The 21457-nt window shown below is 30.9% G+C and overlaps 3 protein-coding genes across 3 annotated transcripts; 2 read left to right on the forward strand and 1 right to left on the reverse strand.

Moving 5' to 3' along the window:
* Nucleotides 1–10917: 10917 nt before the first annotated feature.
* FSST1_008556 (uncharacterized protein) lies at nt 10918–11958 on the forward strand (the record flags this gene model as incomplete). The annotated part of the gene is made up of 2 exons (XM_083225451.1): nt 10918–11085; nt 11161–11958. The coding sequence occupies 2 exons, from the start codon at nt 10918–10920 to the stop codon at nt 11956–11958; spliced, it is 966 nt and encodes a 321-aa protein (XP_083084517.1).
* A 3972-nt stretch (nt 11959–15930) lies between these two features.
* Nucleotides 15931–16446, forward strand: FSST1_008557 (uncharacterized protein; the record flags this gene model as incomplete). Its single annotated transcript, XM_083225452.1, has 1 exon — nt 15931–16446. The coding sequence occupies one exon, from the start codon at nt 15931–15933 to the stop codon at nt 16444–16446; it is 516 nt and encodes a 171-aa protein (XP_083084518.1).
* A 2369-nt stretch (nt 16447–18815) lies between these two features.
* On the reverse strand, nt 18816–20078 carry FSST1_008558 (glycosyl hydrolase; the record flags this gene model as incomplete). The annotated part of the gene is made up of 2 exons (XM_083225453.1): nt 18816–19501; nt 19550–20078. The coding sequence occupies 2 exons, from the start codon at nt 20076–20078 to the stop codon at nt 18816–18818; spliced, it is 1215 nt and encodes a 404-aa protein (XP_083084519.1).
* Between the last annotated feature and the right edge of the window lie 1379 nt (nt 20079–21457).

Below are 21457 nucleotides of genomic sequence, written 5' to 3' on the forward strand. Positions count from 1 at the left end.
CTTTGTGGTTGAGAGTTTACAAAAGACGTCGTTGCTCAGCCTGCAGATTTGGACTACCGAGTCAGACGTCAAGGTGAGAGAAAGTAACCACAAATAGTTGAAGGACTCATCGAGAAACCAGTGATATTACAGGTCATTGTCGGCCGACTGCTCTTTGGCTTCATTTTCCAATCAATAACTTGCTCGAGCAGTATCATTATCTTGTCAATTCCCGTCGCAAGTGCCAAATCGACACCATCCCAGCCATTCCGCTAACCGCAATTGCACGTCAGCCTTCAAAACAGCAAGAGAAACCATACGCATGCTCCCATGAGGGTATCCTTTCCGCAGAAGGAAACTTTTCGCCTGGTGCTAAGGTTTTTGGGATGCCAGTACCAAGACAAATGACACTATCAATAGCTATCAGTGTTCGGCCTTTGATAAACGGGCTTGCTCATTGCATTGTGCCATGTGTGAGAGAACCATCTCTTGGCAAAGGACTACTCATAGATTACATATGTAGGAAACTGATGTATCGATTCATATCGGCATTCCGAGACTGTTTCGCGTTTCGTTTTGCCCGATTTCAACAGAAGGTGCATCAGTTACAATGATAATTCTATAATCCCCAGACCCAGACGCCAGATTATAGACAGAAGGTAAGCGAATTTATAAGCAGTAAGAAGACCATTACATATCATCAGCATAGGGGGTAATCCTATTAGTAATATTCTTATCCTAGTAGGCTAAGCTAAATGAAGTATATATTCTTATATTTAACTATTTTAATCTCCTATTAAGATAGTGCTATATATTATAATAAGGTTAATTAAGTATATTAAAGGTTAAAGAACTAGATATATAAGAGAGACTAGATATATTATAAAGACTATTAATAGATTAGATAAATAAAAATCTAAATCTTTAATACTCCTCTTTAAGCTAATAATAGTCTATTTTCTATATCTCTATATAGTATTTTATCCTTTATAATATCTACTTATATATTTTAATATATAGTTATTTTAATAAAACCTATAAAATACCTTTATAAGTAAAAAATTAAAAAAGAAATAATTTATTTAATATATTTATATTAATTTATATTTTTATAATTATAGGTTTTTTTTATAAGCTATACTTAATATTTTTATATAGCTTTAGCTTATATATATATTATAGTATTATTTAAATTATAATTAGTTATTAATTAATTATATTATAAGTATTTAAAGTCTTATATATAGTAAAAGTAAATTTAAACTTAAAAATTAAAATAAATTTAAAATTAAGATAATTAATTTAAGATAATAATAATATATTATATCTTAGTTTATATTTATAAGTTTAAATAATAAATAGAATTTTTTAAATATTTTCTATAAAAATAGGTTTATAAGTCTATTAGTAATTTAATTTATAATTAAAATATATTCTATTTAAATATCTCTTTATATAATTCTTTTTTAAATATAATATTATTAAATAGTAATATACTTTATTTTATAATAAAATTAAAGGTTTTTAAATATAGTAATTATACTTTAATTATCTCTATAGATAATTATAGCCTTAATATTATTTTATTATTAAATATAACTAAGAAGTTTATTAAGAAGATTATATAATTAAATAGCTTTCTTTATTATTTATATTTAGCCTATATATTTAGCTTTATAAAATAATAAGATAATTATTAATTAATATTTAAAGCTTTAGCTAATTACTTTACTTTTAATATTAAAAATATATTTTAATATTAATTATTATATCTTAATATTATTAGCCTAGTTTAAATTAATTTATCTAATAATATTATTAAGTATTTCTAAGTAATATAATTTAAAGTATATTATTTTCTTAAGGTATTTTAAGATTTTCTTAATTATTATTATATAGGATAATCTTAGATTTCCTATAAATTAGCTATAAAGTAAAATACTAAATATAATATTTAATTATATTTTAAGTATTATATATATTAATAATTTAATTGCCTTTATATATTATATTTTATTTCCCTAGGTTATAGTAAAGTCTTTTTTAAATAGTTTAAGTTAAACTTTTAAGTTAATTAAGACTTAGATTATTATATAATTTTCTATCTTAAGATTTATAAATATCTTCTTAATATATCCTTTTTATAAAAAGAATAGCTTATATTTTTATTATAATTTAATAATAAATATTCTAAGGTAATAATTATATAGTTTTAAATTTATTATTTAAAACTATTTAAATAAAGCCTTTTTAATATTATTAATTATAAATTTAATTAATTTAATAATAAGTAGATTATTAATATAAATAGTAATAAAGATATTATTTTATATAAAGATACTTATATTTATATAAAGTAATTTAAAGCTAAATAATATAAAAAACTTAAAAAGTATTTAATATTAAATATAAGGAGATTATTTTAATCTATATAATGCCTTTTTAAGTTTATATTATCTTTTTAACTTATTATTAAAGCCTTTTAATTATTTAATTTAAATTTCTTTCTTAATATCTCTATATAAAAAGGCTATTTTAATATCTATTTATTTTACCTTAAGATTTATAATAACTATAATAATAAAGATAAGTTTATAACTTATTAATTTTACTATTAATATAAATATTTTATAATAGTTAATAATATATTATTATTTAAAGCCTTAAATAATAAAATAGGCCTTATAGTATAAAATATATCTATTAGCACTATATTTTAATTTAAAGACTTATTTTCTTCTTAATAATTATATATTTATTAGTAAATATATAAGGTATTATATACTATTATTATTAAAGGACTTAATTTTACTTTTTATTATATTTAGCTAGTTATTTTAATATAGACTTTATATTACTTATTTAAAAGTCTTTAATTTAATAATATTTACTTTCTAGGCAATAAGTAATAAATAAGTAGAAATTATATTAATAAGGAGTTTATTATTATCTTCTTTAATATTCTAGCTTATATTAAATATATAGTTTATATTATAATAAGTACTTTATTATAAGAGATAAAGTTATAGTTAATTTTAAATTATATCTTAAGGTATATAATATATATCTATTAATCTAATTCCTTATAGAAATATAATAGTAATTAAGTCCTATATAGATATATATATAAATATATCTTAAGTTAATATATTATATTTAATTATATTTAAGTTAATTATATAAGAGTTATTTATATATAAGTTATTTATATATAAGTTAAAGAGAATTATATATAAAATACTTATATATATTATACTTATATATATTATACTTAAATATAACCTATTTAATATATATTAAAGTAATAATAATAAAATATTATCTAGAATAAATTAAATCCTAGTTTATATATTTATAAGTTAATAGTATATATATAAATTTAAGTCTTTTCTTTTTTTATTTTATAATTTAATAAAATTAATATTATTTATAATAAATATATTTTTATTATTATTTAAGAGAATATAGTTATAACTTCCTTAATAGTTAAAAAGGTAATAATAAATACTTTTTTCCTTTATTTACTTTTATTAATTTAATAGGAAAAGTATATAAGTATATAATCCTAGGATATAAAGATATTTAAGGTTAAGCTTATTATTATATTATACTTTATATAGTATTATCTTTATATTAAAGACTAGGCTAATATTATAAAGATAATTAATTATTTTAAGGATATATAGCTATTACTTTTTATTTAGTCTTAAGTTATTTAATATTAAGTTAAATTTCTCTATTAAAATATAGTTTAAAATTTTAATTAATTTATTTTATTAATATTATTTTATTATAGTATAAAGGATTTTAATCCCTAGGTTATTATAAAAGAGTTAAAGTAAATAAGATATATTCTTTCCCTTATAATTAAGGTAAAGGTATTAAATAACTTATATTTAAGTTTTAAGTTTTTAAATTAACTTATAAAAATATATTTTAAATTTTAACTTTTACTTAATTAAGAAAATCTATATTATACTTATATAGTTATAGATAAAAATAGCTTAATACTATTCTTTATTAATTTCTATTATAAGGAATAAGCTAATAATATTTATATAAAGGCTTTTAAAAAGATATATTTCTTTTTTAATTAATTAATTATATTTTATTTTATATATTTTTATCTTATAATAAGATATATATATATATTCTTCTTTAATAAATTAAATTCTAAATAATATATATTTAAGTTATTTAATATTAAGTTTACTAAGGTATATAAGATATTTATATTATAATTAAAGATTAAGATTATTAATTTAAAAGCTAGTAAAAGTAATATCTATCTTATTATTATCTTTATTAATAATATAGATATTATATTATTTTATTACTATTAATATAATTTGCCTATATTAAATAATAATTACTTTATAATATACTATTATAGCTTTTTTAATACTACTTCTAGTAAGTCTTAAGTTATTTTCTATTTATTATTTACTAGTATAATTAATACTGCTTTAAGGAGTAATATTCCCTATAAAACTATATTAACCCTCTGTTAAGTATCCTAGATATATTGACTAAATTTATATACTAGCCGCTATACCTTATTTATATCCCTGTTTACTTAAGCGCTAGCCTATTATATAGTTATTTCTATTCGCTAGAGCCTTTCTTATATTAATATTACTTAAGCAGCGCTTAATAAGTATAAATACTAAGCACCTTCGCTATTTAATTAAATAAAATATCTTAATTACTTTATTCTATACTCTCCCTTTAAATTACTATTAATAACTTAAAGGAGCCTTTAATTTACTTCCCTTATTAAATTAAATAGCTTAATAAGTTTATATAAAAATACTAGTATATTTAATAGTAATAGTAATTATATATTAAATATAAATACTAATCTTAGTAATATTAATAATATTAACCTTAAGTTAAATAATATATTAAGTCTTCTAGGCAATAGCAATTTACCTCTTAAATTCTTCCTCTATATATAAGATAACTTTAAGGAAAAGGATATAAATAATACTATATATACTAATAATATAACCTATTAACTTAATATAATTAAGTAATAGTAGAATATATATATTTAAAGCTTTTTCTTTTTTATAATATTATTAATATCTTTTAATTACTATAAATATATAAAATAAGACCTTAAATACTATATATAGGATATTACTTTAAGTAAGATTAATATATTTTTCTATTAGCTCTTTGCCTAGAAAATTAAAGCTAAGGAAAAGAGGCTTCTCAGTATAAAATCTTCCTATACCCTTAAGCAATATTAAAAGGAGTTTTAACTTATTTATAAGAGGGAGACTAAGAAAAAGATTAACCCTGTTTTAAACTGGAGGATATATAGGGTATATATCTGGCTTTTTTTAATTAAGAAAGTATTAATATATAACTAATTAAGTCCTTTAAAAACTTATTATTAATTACAGTTTAATAGGAGAGCGATATAAAAACTAATATATAACTATTAAGGATCTTAAGCAGTAAGTAGAAATAACTATTAATATAACTAGGCAGAGGTTTTACTTTAATAAGTATTATATTTATACTCTTTTATTCCTCCTTCTTATTATACTAAGTAGCTCTAGACCTAGAGTACTTCTTTTCTTAAGATTTAATAACCTTAAGCTTTCTTTAATATATAATCCTTAAGGCAATCTGCATTATATTTTTATTTATTTTAGGCTTTACTTTATAAAGACTTTCCTTAGAGAAAAAGAAATATAAGTAATATAATTAAGCGCTTTTAGCTACTAAGCCTAATATATATAGTAATATCTTAACTCTCCCCGAGACTATCTTTAACTCAAGCTTATTACTTAGTCTATATACTCTTCTTCTAGGTCTTTTATTCTATTATAAGGCATTTAATACTTTAACTCTTACTTCTCTTAAGCACTTAAGTAAACTTAATATCTACCCCGATAAGTATAAGTTACCCCTACTACTTAAGCAGAGTATAAATAATATATTTATCTTTTGCAGAGCTACTAAGATAGGTATAAATATATATATATTATCTATAAATAAATAGATTATATATAATATAATTTCCAGTTAAATAAAGAAGCTTAGTAAATTAGCTAGGTTTAATATTATTATAATCTTATATATACTTTATTATAATATAGGAAATAAGTTTAACTAATACTATATATATATATATTATATATAAAGACTAATTAACTAATAAGTAATATAGTAAATATTAATAATAGACTTTATAACCTTATACTTTAATATATTAACTCTAGGACCTTTAAGAAGTATTACCTTAGCTATATTATCCCTGTGGATACTATAGCTATTATAAGCTATAAAGTGCAGTAAAAAGCGCTAATGCATTAAGCCTATAGTATTAAGTACTTAGCTAGTAAGTAATAGCTTACTTATTTTACTATTAATTAATCTATAAGTATTAATAATAATTTAAAGATTTAAGATTTCCTTTAATAATAAGACTTACTTCTTTATAAGGGCAATAAGTCTAATAAAGTTTATATATATCTAAGGAAGATTACTAAGGATATTTAAAGTAAGAAGGCTTACTTATATTAAAAATGCAAAAAGTAAGTTAAAAAGGCTTAAACCTAGGAATAGGCTATAATTAATATAGAGAGATAACTAGCTAATAAGACATTTAAGGAGCTACTAATATTACTATTAGATAATAATACTTATCTAGCCTAGAAATGCCTATATAAAGCCTTAATAGCTTTAATAACTAATATAATTAATTTTAAATATTATTACTATAATAATGCAATCCTTAGCATTATATCTTACTATTCTATCTAAGAACTACCCTTACCTCCTTTAATAAGATATAAAGCAGTTATATCTAAGGAAGATATCTCTAATCTATATAATAAAACCGCTAAAGAGACTGCAAATAGCGCCTTAGGTAATATAATAACTTTAATCTTTATTAAAAACTGGATAGAGTAAAGTTAAAGATACTTTCTCTATATTAATTAGGCTATTACTTTTAAGCCTTCTAATTTAGTAATTAATAGGTTAATTAAGCCTTTCTACTTAATAGGGGACTTAAGTAAGCACTTTAAATAATACTATCTCTTTAATCTTTAACTAAATAAAAAGCTATATTACTGCTTATATAATAAAATATTAGACTATAAGATATACTTATAAAACTATACTAAGATAGTATATAGGACTATATTATATAGAGGTTAATTATTATAAACTTTATATAGAATAATTATTAGTAATCTATTTAATAAAACCTTTTATTATTTTAAGATTATCTCTTTAATAAGGTTTATATTAAAGTATAAGATTATTATTAAAAATATAAAAAGGTAATTTATATAGAATCTTTTAAATTAAGTTAAATTAAGTTTATTTATTCCTTACTATTTTTTAACTATAAATTTAAAATATAGTATTTAATTTACTTAAATCTAAGGAATAGCTACTTAGAGATATTTTACTAGAGTATACTATAATAATCTTTCTTTCTTCTTTATACTTTTAATATAAACTTTTAATATATATTTATATACCCTATTAGACCTTAACTTATATTTATTAGTAAATTAGGTTTTAATAGTATTAAATTAGTAATAATTAAGTTCCCTTTCTTTACTTTAGCCTTAAGAAGTTACTTAATAACCTAGATATAATTAAATACTAATACTACCTAGAGCGCTATTTATTCTTTAGATCTAGCAGTAATAGTATTAATATTAGCTCTAGCCTTAAGTAATTGCTTAATAACCTAGATATAACTACCTTCTAATACTACTTAGAATACCCTATTAATATAAATTATTAAATACCTATTATCTAGAAAAATTATAATAGCTTCCTTATTACCTTTAGATACTAATATCCTTATTAGCTCTATTCTTTTAAGCTTAATTAACCTTAGAATACTATTAATATAATATAAAAGAGTATAATAATATACTTAATAACTCTAGAATAAAATTACTTCCTCTTTTTAATAAAATAATAATTCTTACTAAAGTATATATATTAAAGTATAACTATTTATAATAATTTAATACTATAAGTTCTAAGTATAAGACCTTTCCCTATAAAAGTTAATAATATAAAAAACTTAATATTTCTCTGCTTATCTCTGCACTTAAGAAATCTATAAGATTAATAGTAAAGTCTATTACCCTCTTATAAAATTATACCTAGAAAGATTAAAATAATTTAATTACTTTAACTTAAAAGGAGGTTATATATAATAACCTTAAGGCTAAAAATACTATTTAGACTAATATAGTTATAAGTATAAGTTCTACTATATATACTTATAATCTAGAGAATATTATTATTAGTAAAAAGAGTTAATAGATAATAATACTAAAGGGCAGAGATTTAATAAAGGCAAGGAATAATATAATAGGCAATAGGTTAATGCAGCTTATCAGTTAGCTCTTTAATATTATATTATAAAATTTTATCCGGGGTTAGAATTGAAATTCGGAGGTTAGTATTAAGGCGATATAGAGGAAATTCTGCCTCGATTTACTGGAAGCATAGAAGATGGTTGTTTGGTTCGGGCTGGCGGTGCATGAAAATGACGAGGGCACAGAGACTGGAATCAGGCTGCGTGAAAGAACTTGTTAACCTCACGTGGCTTCTGCATAGCTATAATATCTTGACGCGAATCAGGATGTTGCCGATATATAACTAGGTTAGCCATGTCAAGCTGTAAGCTGCAAAGTCAAGTGAAAGTCCTATCGGGAGAATCGGTTAAAACTATATAATCGGTTGCAGCAGGCAGATCTCGGGCTCAAGTGGAGCAGTGCTCTCGGTAGACACGCCTAATCACAGTGATCTATACCTAGTTAGTTAATCGTTATAACCAATCGCTAATATCGAGCGCTAATTATAATGAGCTTACCTTTTTTAAGCTTATGCAGCTCTTTTACTGGTTTAGACAATATTCCACTGGCCTTAAATTCAGCGTTTTATAAGCCTGGGGTTTAGAGTAGAGAGAAAAGTTAGCATTATTGCAAGTATAGAATAGCAGTGCTATAAAGAATATAGATATTAGCTTAAATAAATAGATAATAAAAATAAACTTTAAAGAATAAGGTAGTAAAGGTTATTTAAGATTTTAATATTACCTAGAGATACCTTGTTAATACTTATTAAAGCGAAAGAATATAACCCTTATTATAAAATCGAATACCCCTAGTATAGTACTCTATATATAAGCAGAACCCCTTATTATAAATACTGCAAGAGTAGCAGTAACTTCCCTGGATGCTTAGCATATAGGTATTATACTAAGGAGCTTTGCAGTTAAACAGTATAGGGATAAGATTATTAGGAATATAATTATTAGAGATCTGAGTGCTAACTGTTTCAGTATATTCAACTAAGAGCTGGAGTAGCTCAGGGTTACTAGCGCAGAGCGCCCACTATATTAGACTCCGGCCAACACCGGCCTGCATCTTATCGGCTGCGCCGCCGCAGCAAATAATGCTGTTGAACCGCCAAGGTTATCCAGTTTGCGGGTTAATATGAGGATCTCCTAACAATAGGGTAACCACCTTGGCGTGTCTGTTGAATGATGCTGCAATCAGCGGTGTCTATCTATAATTATCTGTAACTATAATATTAGCCCTATTCTTAAAAAGTAACTTAACTACCTTAATATATCCTCTGCTTAATACTATAATAATTAGCGCCTATTTATTATTATCTATAACTATAATATTAGCCCTATTCTTAAGAAGTAACTTAACTACTTTAATATATTTATAAAATAATACTATATAGACTAGTATTATTCCTTTATTATTTATAACTATAATATTAGCCTTATTCTTAAGAAATAGCTTAATTACCTTAATATATTCTCTGCTTAATACTATAATAATTAATGCCTATCTATTATTATCTATAACTATAATATTAGCTTTATTCTTAAGAAGTAGCTTAACTACCTTAATATATCCTCTGCTTAATACTGCAATAATTAGCGCCTATCTGTTATTATCTATAACTATAATATTAGCCCTATTCTCAAGAAGTAGCTTAACTACCTCGACGTGTTCCCTATCTGATGCCGCAATGATTGGTGTCCATCCGTCATTATCCGCAGTAAAGATGCTAGAACTGAGAGAGAGAAATTCGAACCGCAGCGGGAGGAAGCAAGGGTTATAAATAAACTTAAAGCTCAGATGGGGGTAGTCAGTGGCCAATTGCTGCGTGACTCATGTGGAGTCAATGCCTGCATGGGGGAAAATTTCGACGAGGGGCAAGGCGTGTAAGGTTCTTGCTTGGTTGTTGAACTGGAAGTTGTTCTTGGCAGGAATAGCTGGTGAAATTACACATGACGACACACAAGCCGCACGCTCCAATTGAGAACCTAACAGTTTTTAAAGTGACCTCCCAATGGCGTATTTTTTATGGACTGGCTCCAATGAAACCCCCTGCCCTTCCCTTCTCTCATGGTTGCCCTCCTTGGCTAAGCACAGATGCTCTTGGCTCGAAGTGTCATTACAGTACCAAAGTATCTACACCGACTAGACCCTCCAATCCTTTGCCTAGACCTATGCCAAGCCCACCCGGAAGTACGCCGCCGGTATATCGTCGCCAAGCAGTGGGAAATACCACCGCAAAATTCTTTGCGCATACACTACACTGCGCCAAGAGTTTCGGTGGTGTAAGTGGCGTAGCCTGCAGCACTTACTTTACTTAAAAAAAATTCACAGGTGCGGATCCTTGTCTTGATTACATATTGCTAAGAAATGCCTCGCCAGGCAAGCAGGCTAGTTATAACAGCCTGGCTATTATTGCTGTTTTCTTTCTTTTTTTTTTTTCCAGGCTGCCTGCCTTACCCTGTATCCACTATCCCCTATTGTTTTTCAGTGATAGCTAAACTATAAAACATCCGCCTTGGATCTAGTCCATGGTTTAATTCCCTTATAAGTTTTCAATAAGCTAGTCTAAATCCCAATCAAAATGGGGCCGCTATATCCTGAGCGCAATCAGAGGATAGCAGCTTGGGCACAAGCGGCTGCTGTAGAAAGTGAGCCTCCTGCACCCACAGATCCTGAAGCACGCAACCTGCACGACCAAGAAGAGGCCCAGCGCATTAAGCACCAAGATCTACGTTGCGAGGACAAGCAGGTAGGTACACTTCCTTCCGGGTACATGGTGCATCATATAAGTCTCATTCTGACTGGTAAATCACGTGAGGAAAAGACCTACAGCAGTCTTGTTTTGCTCTGGCTTGCCTGGCAGAGTACTGGCGTCGTGTATGGTTACATCGGCACGAGCCCCCTCTACGTCTTCAGCTCGACGTTTGCCCAGCAGCCAGCATGGCACGATCTTGTTGGCGCCTTGTCCATCATCATTTGGTCACTCACACTTATCGTTACCATCAAGTACTGCTTCATCTTGCTTTCGGCCGATGATGGCGGCCAAGGCGGCACGTTTGCTGTCTATACCCTACTCGCTCGACATGCTAGGATTGTGCGGATGGATCCTAATGGCCCCAGAAACCTCATTAGTCTTGACCGCAGGACAGATACCGAGTTATCTCGTGCAGGGAGATGCTTGCGAAGCTTCATCGAAACAAGCAGAGGTGCAAAGACAAGCTTGAAGCTCATTGGAATAATAGGAGTGTCAATGACCTTAGCCGATAGTGTCCTAGCCCCAGCTCAGTCCGTCCTCGGTGCAGTACAAGGTATCCAGGTGGTGAGTCCTGAGCTCGGCAGGCCTGCCATCGTCGGCGTCACTTACAGTATACTTATTCTACTCTTCCTACTGCAGCCTCTTGGTACATCCAAGATTGGCACTTTCTTCGCACCCATTGTCCTGATCTGGCTCCTCTTTAACCTTGGTGTTGGGATTTATAACCAGCAGCGGTTATGTAGAGAGTATATGCATTGCTATCCAATAGGTATAGCCGACTCTAACCTAGATTCTATCGGAATAGATTGTAGTATAGCGCAGATAGGCAGTAGTTTGCCGAGAATAATTTTTAATATGGGGCTTTAAATGCAGGTATACCTCAGGAGGGAAGGTGCAATAGAGAGATTTAGTAAGTACTATAATTACTTTCCCTCGTAGGAAATATATAGCAGGTAGGAAGAGAATAAATATATAATGAATTAAATATATAATGCAATTAAATGCAAAATGTAAATAATTCTAAACTGATTAAGAACTAGAAAAGAAATTAAGAATAGAAACCTTAACTTAAGCCCTTATAGTAAATACCTCGATTTAGCTGTTATAGGCAGGATTAAAGCCAGGAATACTATTACTAGCAGCCTTACAGAGAGTATTAATAAAGCTATTCTTATAGTCTTAAAACTTAAGCCTAATTCCACTATACTAAGTATTAAATATATAATCCCTAAGAGATTATCTATTAAGAATAGACTAGTTATCTTAATTAATAAGGTTTTTAATATATTACTGTTTAATATAGTTCTTAATAGTATTATTACTTATATTAGTAATATACTAGTAATAAGTAAAACTACTATCCTTATAGTAAATAACCTTAGTGCACTTACTATTAATATAGGGTAAGTTAATAGCTCTGCTATATTTACTATAGTAAGAGGGAATAACTTACTTAACTTAATTATCTTTAATAAAGATAATAATATTCTCCTAGTTATAGGTATAGCTAGTAGTAAGAGAGCCCTAGCTAGAGAATAAGTTAATTAATATTATTTATAACAAGGTCTAGTAAACTTATATAACTTAGTCTTTCTTAAAGTAATACTTATATATAATAGTGCACCAGCCGTTATTATAGCGCCTTTGGCTATATATATTATTTCTTTTAAGGCGATTATTATTGCAACAATTAGTAGCCAGTCCCTTGCCAATAACGTTTAACTGGGTAAGACCACCGTTGGTATTACCGTTGGCATCGATAGCAGAAGTATAGTAGCAGCTATCTTTGTTAAAGTCCATGAGAGGCTGGAACCTATGCTCTATCTCGTGAGCGCCGTTGGGAAGGTTGCCGATAAGGTGAGCTTCAACGCTTACGCCGGCAGCCAGGACAGTTGCAACAGTGGAAATGCGCATGGTTGTTGGTGGCAGAGAGAAATTGGGAAAGAAGAGGTTCTAGTGGTGGTAGTAGAAGATGGAGTGAAGATGAGAGGATAAAAAGACAGTTTTCAATAGGACAGGCAGCCTCTTGTATATGGAAAATGCATAGCCTTAACATCCTACTGAATCTGAATATTGCCACGATAATCCTATGTGTCTATAGAGCACTACGGTAAAGACAACAGAGCAGAGTGATAGACCGAGCGGACTAATCATTTCATTGGAAACTATTTCAAATAAACCACAAATATTGGGTCACTGCTCCGACTAGCAGTTGAATCCTATACCGGAAGGATTTCCATTCCTCAGCCAATTAAAAGAATTTCGCACAGGACTAATTTGCAGAGCGAGATTAGTGCGCGCAAGAACCCAAGCCACGCGGGTTAAGTATAAGCCAATAAAATAGCTGGGACCCGATTTTAATACTATATAGGGCTCAAGGGTCTTTATATGCAGAAAGGATAATAGGATAATTCAAGTAGCAAATTATCGCTATTCTCTTTTCCTACTTAATACTGTGAAACCACTTTCATTTATTAAGCGAGCTTATTGGAAATTAGGAGATAATAATATAGATAGTTCTACTATTAACCTGCTTATAAAAAACAATACTACAAGTATAATATAAAGGGACTGAGGCAGATAGGATTCAGTGAGCACGGTTGGACCTTTGGCTATGGTATAACTAATGGCAGTAAGGGACCCACAGAAGGATTAAGCCTCAGATTAAACCGAGTCCTAACACAGCCTCGCAGAACGAGACAAGCGAACGGGATCCAGACCATAGGATCTAAACCCCAGCTGCAGGGTCTATACCTATGAGGTTCAGCTAGACAAGGTTTATCCGAGATCGAAGGTCTTTGAATTCTAGTAATTTGTTATGTCTTAGAAAGGCTTATACTACCCTATGAATTTAAGATACTGCCGGGTAAACTTAAGAAAATAATTATACCTGCAGATACTATTTTATTAGGAAATTATAACTTATAGTATAAATATTAGATCTTTATTTATATATTAACTAGCTTTAACTTAGTTAACTTAAGAAGTATAAATAATACTATAATATTAATAATTATACTTATTATACTTAAGCTTGATTTATTAAATACTTAGACTTAAATGGATCTTTTTTTAAGGCTTAGCTTTAAAAGGCAGTATAAGTGCTAAGGCGCTAGTAAATCCTATAGGAGTCCCTGGCCTTTATTATTACTTTTTAAATTAAAAAGCTTAGAAATACCCTAACTATATTATAGTTAATATCTAGCTAATAAATTACTTTATTTATACCTTATTAATATATACTTTTTATTTACTAATTAGTTAATACTAGAGTTTTAATACCTAGTACTATAGTCTTAAATTAACTTTAGTAGAGTTAATTTTATTAACCTACTTTAAACCTAGTAGAGTTAATTATTACTAGGGTATAAAGTTAATTTAATATTAATACTAATAGGAATAAGAGTTTAGCTAGAGTATAATATATCCTTTTATATAAAGTGCTATAGGGAATAAATTATATTACTAAATAGTCTTATTATTAATTAAAATATAATTATAATTTATATCTTATAAATAAAAACCTAATTATTTTAATAATTATTATAATAGCCTTAAATTTATAATTTAAATTATATAAGATAATTAATAAGTAAGTTAAATACTAAATTATATACCTTAAAACTAATATTTTAAAAGCTTAATATAGATAATAAGTAAGTATTATAAAAGTCTTTATCTTAAAAATAAAAATCGCAATAAAAACATAATAAAGTATTTAATTATTTAATTCTAATTACTATACTTTTCTGCAAAGACCTTAATACCCTCTTAATAGGTCCTTGTATTATACCTGGCCTTACTGTATCTCCTATAGCGCTAAACCCCCGGTTATACTGACCTTCCCTAACCACCACTTTTTAACAATTTAGCCACTACCTGCATATTTATATCTATCTAATCAGTTAGATTTTAACCTTCCTCTGCTGTTATTTTCCCTCTATTCTATAGGCAGGTTCTTTTTACTCTGCGCTATCGGCTAAGTATCTTATTTACCTGTTAAAGATCTTAAATCTCAGCCTGTATTAAAGCTATCTTATATATAACTGCCTTTATTCCTTTTAAAAGAGACTTTAGTGCTTTTAAAATTAACTCTAAAGAACTGCTTTAATACTTTCTAATTTATCCTTTAAGGTATTTAAACTGCAATTTAGCCTTAATAATTATCTTTAAGGTCTTTAAAGTCTAAGGTTATGCCTAGCCTGCTTTCTCCTTAGTAGGTATTAGAGTCTATAGCTATATATTAAGCTTTAAGACTATACTTTCTAGGTTAAAAGAGATAAGGCTAGCTCCCTTAAAACCTCCCTTAATATTCTTCTTAGTTATAATAGCCTAAAAAGCAGTATAAAAGGCTAGGAAGAACTTAGTCTTAGAAATATATATTATAGAGCTTCTAATTAAATACTTAATTTCTTAACTATATACCTTTTTCAGTGGCCTAAAGCACCTAATATTAAGAGGTTAAAGTAGATAAGATAAATAAGGCAGTATATAAAGCGTAATAATATTATACTCCTTATAATATATCTCAAAGTCGGTCAAGTGATGACCTTCGTAACCATTAAGGATTAGAAGACGATAGGAACCAACTGATCGATTGGCTATACATCGGTTAAAGTGCTTTAGCCACTCGATACCCGTCTCATTATCTGTCCAGCCATTTTGGGTCGTGGTAATAGCCCAATCGCCCGGAAGGTTGCTTTCCCGGTACCAATTGGCAAGGTGATATTGGCCTGCAACTACGATAAATGGATCGATTGCCCAGCCATCCGCATTAATCGCCCCAAGTGGCCAAGCCGCGTGAACGGATGGGCTGGGCAGCAGTCAATCACCCGCGAGATGTTCATCCGCAAGGATGGTGGTTTAGGTCAACGTCCGATTCCAGAGCTGAAGACCCTTGCATCTGGCCGGACTAAGAGGATAGGAGCGACAAAGGTTACTCGGAAGGGTCTCCATGTTGGTAGCTCCAACAGCGCTAGGCTCACCCTTGACTTCGATCTCGCTTCTTCAGATGCCACGTTCTTCGCCCTCTCGCTCTTCAAGTCGGCTGGTGAATCTGTCGTGCTGACATTCGACAAGAAGGCTGGAAGTCTCACCCTTGACACTACCAATGCTGGTTATGGGCAGGCGGGCAAGTGGAAGGGGTTGGTTGATATTGCTGATGGCAAAAAGTTCACTCTGGACATCTTTCTTGATAAGTCTGTGCTTGAGATTTTCGCCAGCGATGGGACGGTGTTTTCGGCTACTGTCTTTCCAAGGTATCAAGAATCGCAGGACATTAGCTTAGTCGCCAGTGGTGGTGCTTTGGCAGTGAAGTCAATTGCGCTTACGCCACTCGGCTCCAGCTGGTGCTGATTGACCCAGTTCTGGGCTGTTGGGAAAGGGTGGCGTGGTTTCGTCTGACCCTTGTACATGGTACCATAAGTAGAAACAATGCCGCTTTGAATGGGCTCTCTCTCCTACAAGTAATCTCGCGGAACATGTGCAACGAGTGGAGTGGCGCTACTCGATTTGATTTGATTCGTCTTGTGCGATGTGATGAGGCGTGACGAATGCTTACTGTTCTCCTCGGCTGGTTTAGTCTTCCCAGGTTGGCCGTTGACCCGTGGACCTGTTACCCGGAAACTACAAAGAACAAACAAATGGTACATACCCCCCTACTCCGTACTTGTTGCGATTGGTTACCGTAACAGCGCTATAAGGCTTCTATAAGCAGCTGTAAGCACCACTGTAATTGCTCACATAGTGATTATAGCCCAATCTTTTGCCCTATGGCTTAACGGCTTATGCAACGATTACAGTACTCCGTCGTAGTGTTGCATTGGGTGTCCCCGCGACAATGGACAAGCTGCATGCACCATGCACCCCTGAGGCCCAGCTCAGGCTAGCCCCGTGGGGATGAGCAGATTAGTAGCCTGCTTAAACCTGCTTGGACCTGCACGTCGACGAACCCACTGGAGACTAGTAGTTTAATAAAGGCGGGGTAAAGCAATGTTTTACTCCCTGTTGATCTCTATTAATACTGTCTCATCTCCACCCTAAGCCATTCTCTCATTTCTTATCATTCCATTACCCACAGAACCACTGTCTTATTCATCCATGCCTTAGCCTGCTGTGTCACCATGTCAGTCCTTAGGGCATAGCCCTCGAGCCCAGCGAAACTCACCCTGGAGGCTTAGTTGCAGGGCTATATAATTAGGGCTTTAATTATTATAATTAGTATTACCTTAGCTAATATGCAGTGCGGCGTATTGCTGTATAAGCTTATTTTAATTGAGGTGAGTATTTCTATTGCTACTGTATTAATATATAAGTATAACTATCTTATATATTTTATAAGCTCCTTCTAGCTATATTAAATAGCTTTTTTACCTTTTTTAACCCTTTAACCTAGGGATAGTATTTTTCCTTAACTGCTATTTTCCTTATTATCTTATAGAATCTTTATAATATTATTGCCTAAATAAAGAATAAGCCCTTCCTCTCTAAGTAAAATAACGCTATATATATTAGCACTATTATACTAGTTTAGCCCTACTAGGTCCTTGAGATCTATATTAACTTTATCTACTTTAATACTCCTAATAAATACCTTTTCTACTTAATTTAACCTCTTAAGGCTATTTACTAGTAAGTATTACTACCTAGAGATACTTAGCAATTTAACTAATAAAAGTTAATAATCCTTAGTGGATTTTTATAGCTATTAACCTTTTCTAGAATATTAAATACTATTATAAGTTTAAGCCTCTAGAAATTATCTGCATATTCCCCCGTTTTAGTCTTTTACTCTTAAGCATATCTCTTAGTATTATCTTTATCACTGTTAATCTTCTCTCCGTTATTCCTATTATCCCAATCAGCGTTATTAATCCCTTTTAGAAGTTTGCATTTATCTTTAAATGCTTTACTAATACTATTGTCCTAGATAACTTTAAAACTGCACTAGATAAGTTGAGTTAATACAAGATAGATTAGAATTATCCGCTTCCTTTTAGTAGACCTAGCAGCAGTTATATGCAGAATTAGATGCAGACTTAAATGCTAAGGCGAAGTATAGGAGATTTCAATGAAATTTGCCAGCTTGAAAGTATATACGTGACAGTTAAGCATTTGGAAAGGGCAGACAATCCTGTGATTTATACTCTAGTACAGGCAGTAAGGACCTCTAACACTGGGATTATAGAGAGAATATACTAAAGAGCTAGTACAGTTCTATTCCCTATATCTAGGCAATAATAATAAGTATAAATTAATATCTATAAAGTTATTAATATATAAGGGGTCTTATATACTAATCTGTTTTATATAATAGTCTTTACTAATTATACTAGCTGCTACTTATATTCTCCTATAGAGGCGGCTAAAAAACTGCGAGGTTTATCTCTATAGGCCTAATTAAATATATTAGAAGTTAGCAGCGATTTTTAAACAGAGCCTATTATATCCTAGCTTCTGCTTAAGTAAAGCCTTCTTATACTTTTCAGAGTCTTTATATAAATTTAATAGTCTTTATATAATTTTAAAGACTTTATATAATCTTAAAAGATTTTTAAATAATATAGAGGAGTGTTAAGTAGTAGTATATAGCTAGTGATTTCTATTGAGATAATTTTATTTTATAGCGGGATTTAGAATCTGTATTATATAAATACCTAGAAATTATTCTTATAACCAGCGTAACTAAATGACGCCAATATTAAACTTCCCTTATCTGATACAAGTTAAATGCTATGCGCCGCTTTATTGGGATAAATTAGCCCCGATAGCACAGCCACACCGCCATTCACGAATACCTCCACTGAATTCCAATCCACATATATCACCAGCTCGACCATATTCGTTCCTGAAGGATTCGGTGCCGTCCGAAAAGCGTCGTACGCCTTCTTCGGGCCCTCCGCAAGGGAGTCCGTCGCAGAACCGTCCGAGTCTCTGACCAGAAACCCTTCGGAATTCACAAAGTTGTAACCGACGGTCGTGCTAAAAGACCCGTCGGATTTGATGCGAAAGCGGACTTCGTTGCCGCTGTCGCCGTCATTCTTGGAGATCGTGGCGCGGATGACATACGCACCTTCCGCAAGGTTGCTTAGGAGAGATGCAGTCGCGGGATCCGTTGTGATGGTCTTCCCGCTCACGGAGCTGGGAGATTCGACGGTTTCACACCCTCCTATTGGGCTGCTGACCAAGGTGGAAGAACCATTGACAGTCTTGAGCTTGATCTCCCGAACCAGACTGGTCTGGCCAGCGAAGTCTCCGTAATAAGGCAGCGTCGCTGCGTAGTCCCAGTTATTCATCCAAGCAATGGCATAGCGACTGCCGTATCTGTCTTTCGGATCCTCCCAGCTGACCGTGGCGTAGAAGTCAGGCCCGTCATCCATCCATTGCGGGAAGCTGTTCGTGGCGGCGAAGCCTTTGCCGTCCCATTTTCCGGTCTAATATGCGGTTCCTATCGTCCTACCGTAGCGGTAGCCGTTCGCGCCCATGGCAAGAACCCAGGTGCGCTTTGTGGTGTCTCCGTCTAGGTCGATCTGATATAAATCTGGGCACTCGAGGGTTCCCAGGTCTACATTGGCGTCCCCAGGTACGAAGTCAGACGTATGCGCCCAGGTCTTAAGATCTTTGGAGGTGTAGAAACCAATCTTGTTACCCTCGGCGAGTGACATAGCCCAATGCCCCGCTTTGTCATCCCAGAAGATCTTGGGATCTCGAAACGCGGGCTTGGTACTCGGGCTCGGGTTTGGCATTACAGGATTGCCCTCATAAAGGGTAAAGCTATACCCATTGTCGGTGGAATAGAAAAGAGACTGCTGTTGCACCCCATTTGCCATCTGTGTGAGGATGGCCACGACGGTATTCTTGCCAAAGCTAGCCGTGTTCTCCGTGTCAATCACGGCGCTGCCGGTTTCAATATCTCCGAGGATTTTGCCGCTGGGAGGATTCGGTTTGTATTTCTCGATAGCTACGCCCCGGCGAGTCCAGGATACCATGTCGGTACTCGTGATGTGGTACCATTCCGTCCCCCCTGCACCGGGGTTTGAGGTGTCCCAGTTGGAGTTGTATAAGTAGTAGAGATGCCATTCATCCCCGAGGAAGAACGGACGTTGAGGGTCATTCATCTATTTCTTCTCGGGGGTGATGTGATAGCTGGGTCGAGTTTGGCTGGCAGCAAGTGGGATTGTACTGGCGTACAAGACGAACGACAGCAATGAAAAGAAGCGGAGCGCCAGCATCTTTGGGAAGAGTTTGAGGAATATCATCATGGTAACAGTGATGGATGTGCTTTCAGATTGTCTTGCTACCTCGCAGAGAAAACAGGGTAAATGTCTTCCCTTTATCTATACCTCTAGTCCCTATAAATTAACACAGTATATATACCTGCTAAATTAAATTAGGCCTAGTATATAATAAGTATAGCCTAATACTAATAAGTAGTAATTATATAACTAGACTAAAAGAATAATATTTCTTAATCTCTAAAAGCCTATTAATTCTCCTTCCTTATTCCCTAATAAAAACACTATATAATTATATATTTAATATATATTAATATCTAGGGGTAATATATATTATATACCCTGCAATTACTAAATATATTAACTTAGCTAAATAGGCTAACTAGTATAAGAAGAGGAAATCTTAAGTAACTTTATATAAATACCTTATTTAATTACTCTTAAGTAACTAGAAAGCAGTTATTAACTAAATTAATAAGTTAAAGTAAGTACTATATAAAATATAATTACTAGAGCCTCTCTTATATTCTCTGTAAAACTTGCCTAACTACTATAATATTTCTTAAATATAACCTATCTCAAGATATATATAAACTGCTATAAACTTTATTATTAGCACAGGGGTTATATTTAATTATAAATCTAACTGAAAATAAGGCCTACTCTTTAAGTAATTAGTAATAACCTAGAATAAAGGCAAATTAAATTTTCTAGATAGCTGCTCAAATACTTTACTTTGTCTTAAATTAGTATATATTACTACTAGAATACCCTCTTTTAAAGATAAAGCTAAGTATTATACCCTCTATTGCTTTAGATTAATACCTAGCGCCCTTATAATCTCCTCTATTATAGTATCTATATTGCCAGCGTTATCCAGTGTTATATACCCCCTTTATTAAGAGTCTTATAATACTGCAGTATCTCTTAGATTTGCGCTATAATATTATCCCCTGAGTATAAAACCCTTAGCTTTAGCAGTGCTATATACTATCCCATAGTAGGTATACTGGTTCCTAGAGCGCTAGCTATTAAATAATATATAGATTTTAACCCTACTTAAGTATTATTATTAGAAATGCATTATATTTCCTATTTTTAACTAATTATTATCTAGAGCGTTTAACCTATAT

The sequence above is a fragment of the Fusarium sambucinum genome, chromosome II (assembly GCF_050947815.1).
Source record: "Fusarium sambucinum isolate potato_lamoka chromosome II, whole genome shotgun sequence".
NCBI lineage: Eukaryota > Fungi > Ascomycota > Sordariomycetes > Hypocreales > Nectriaceae > Fusarium > Fusarium sambucinum.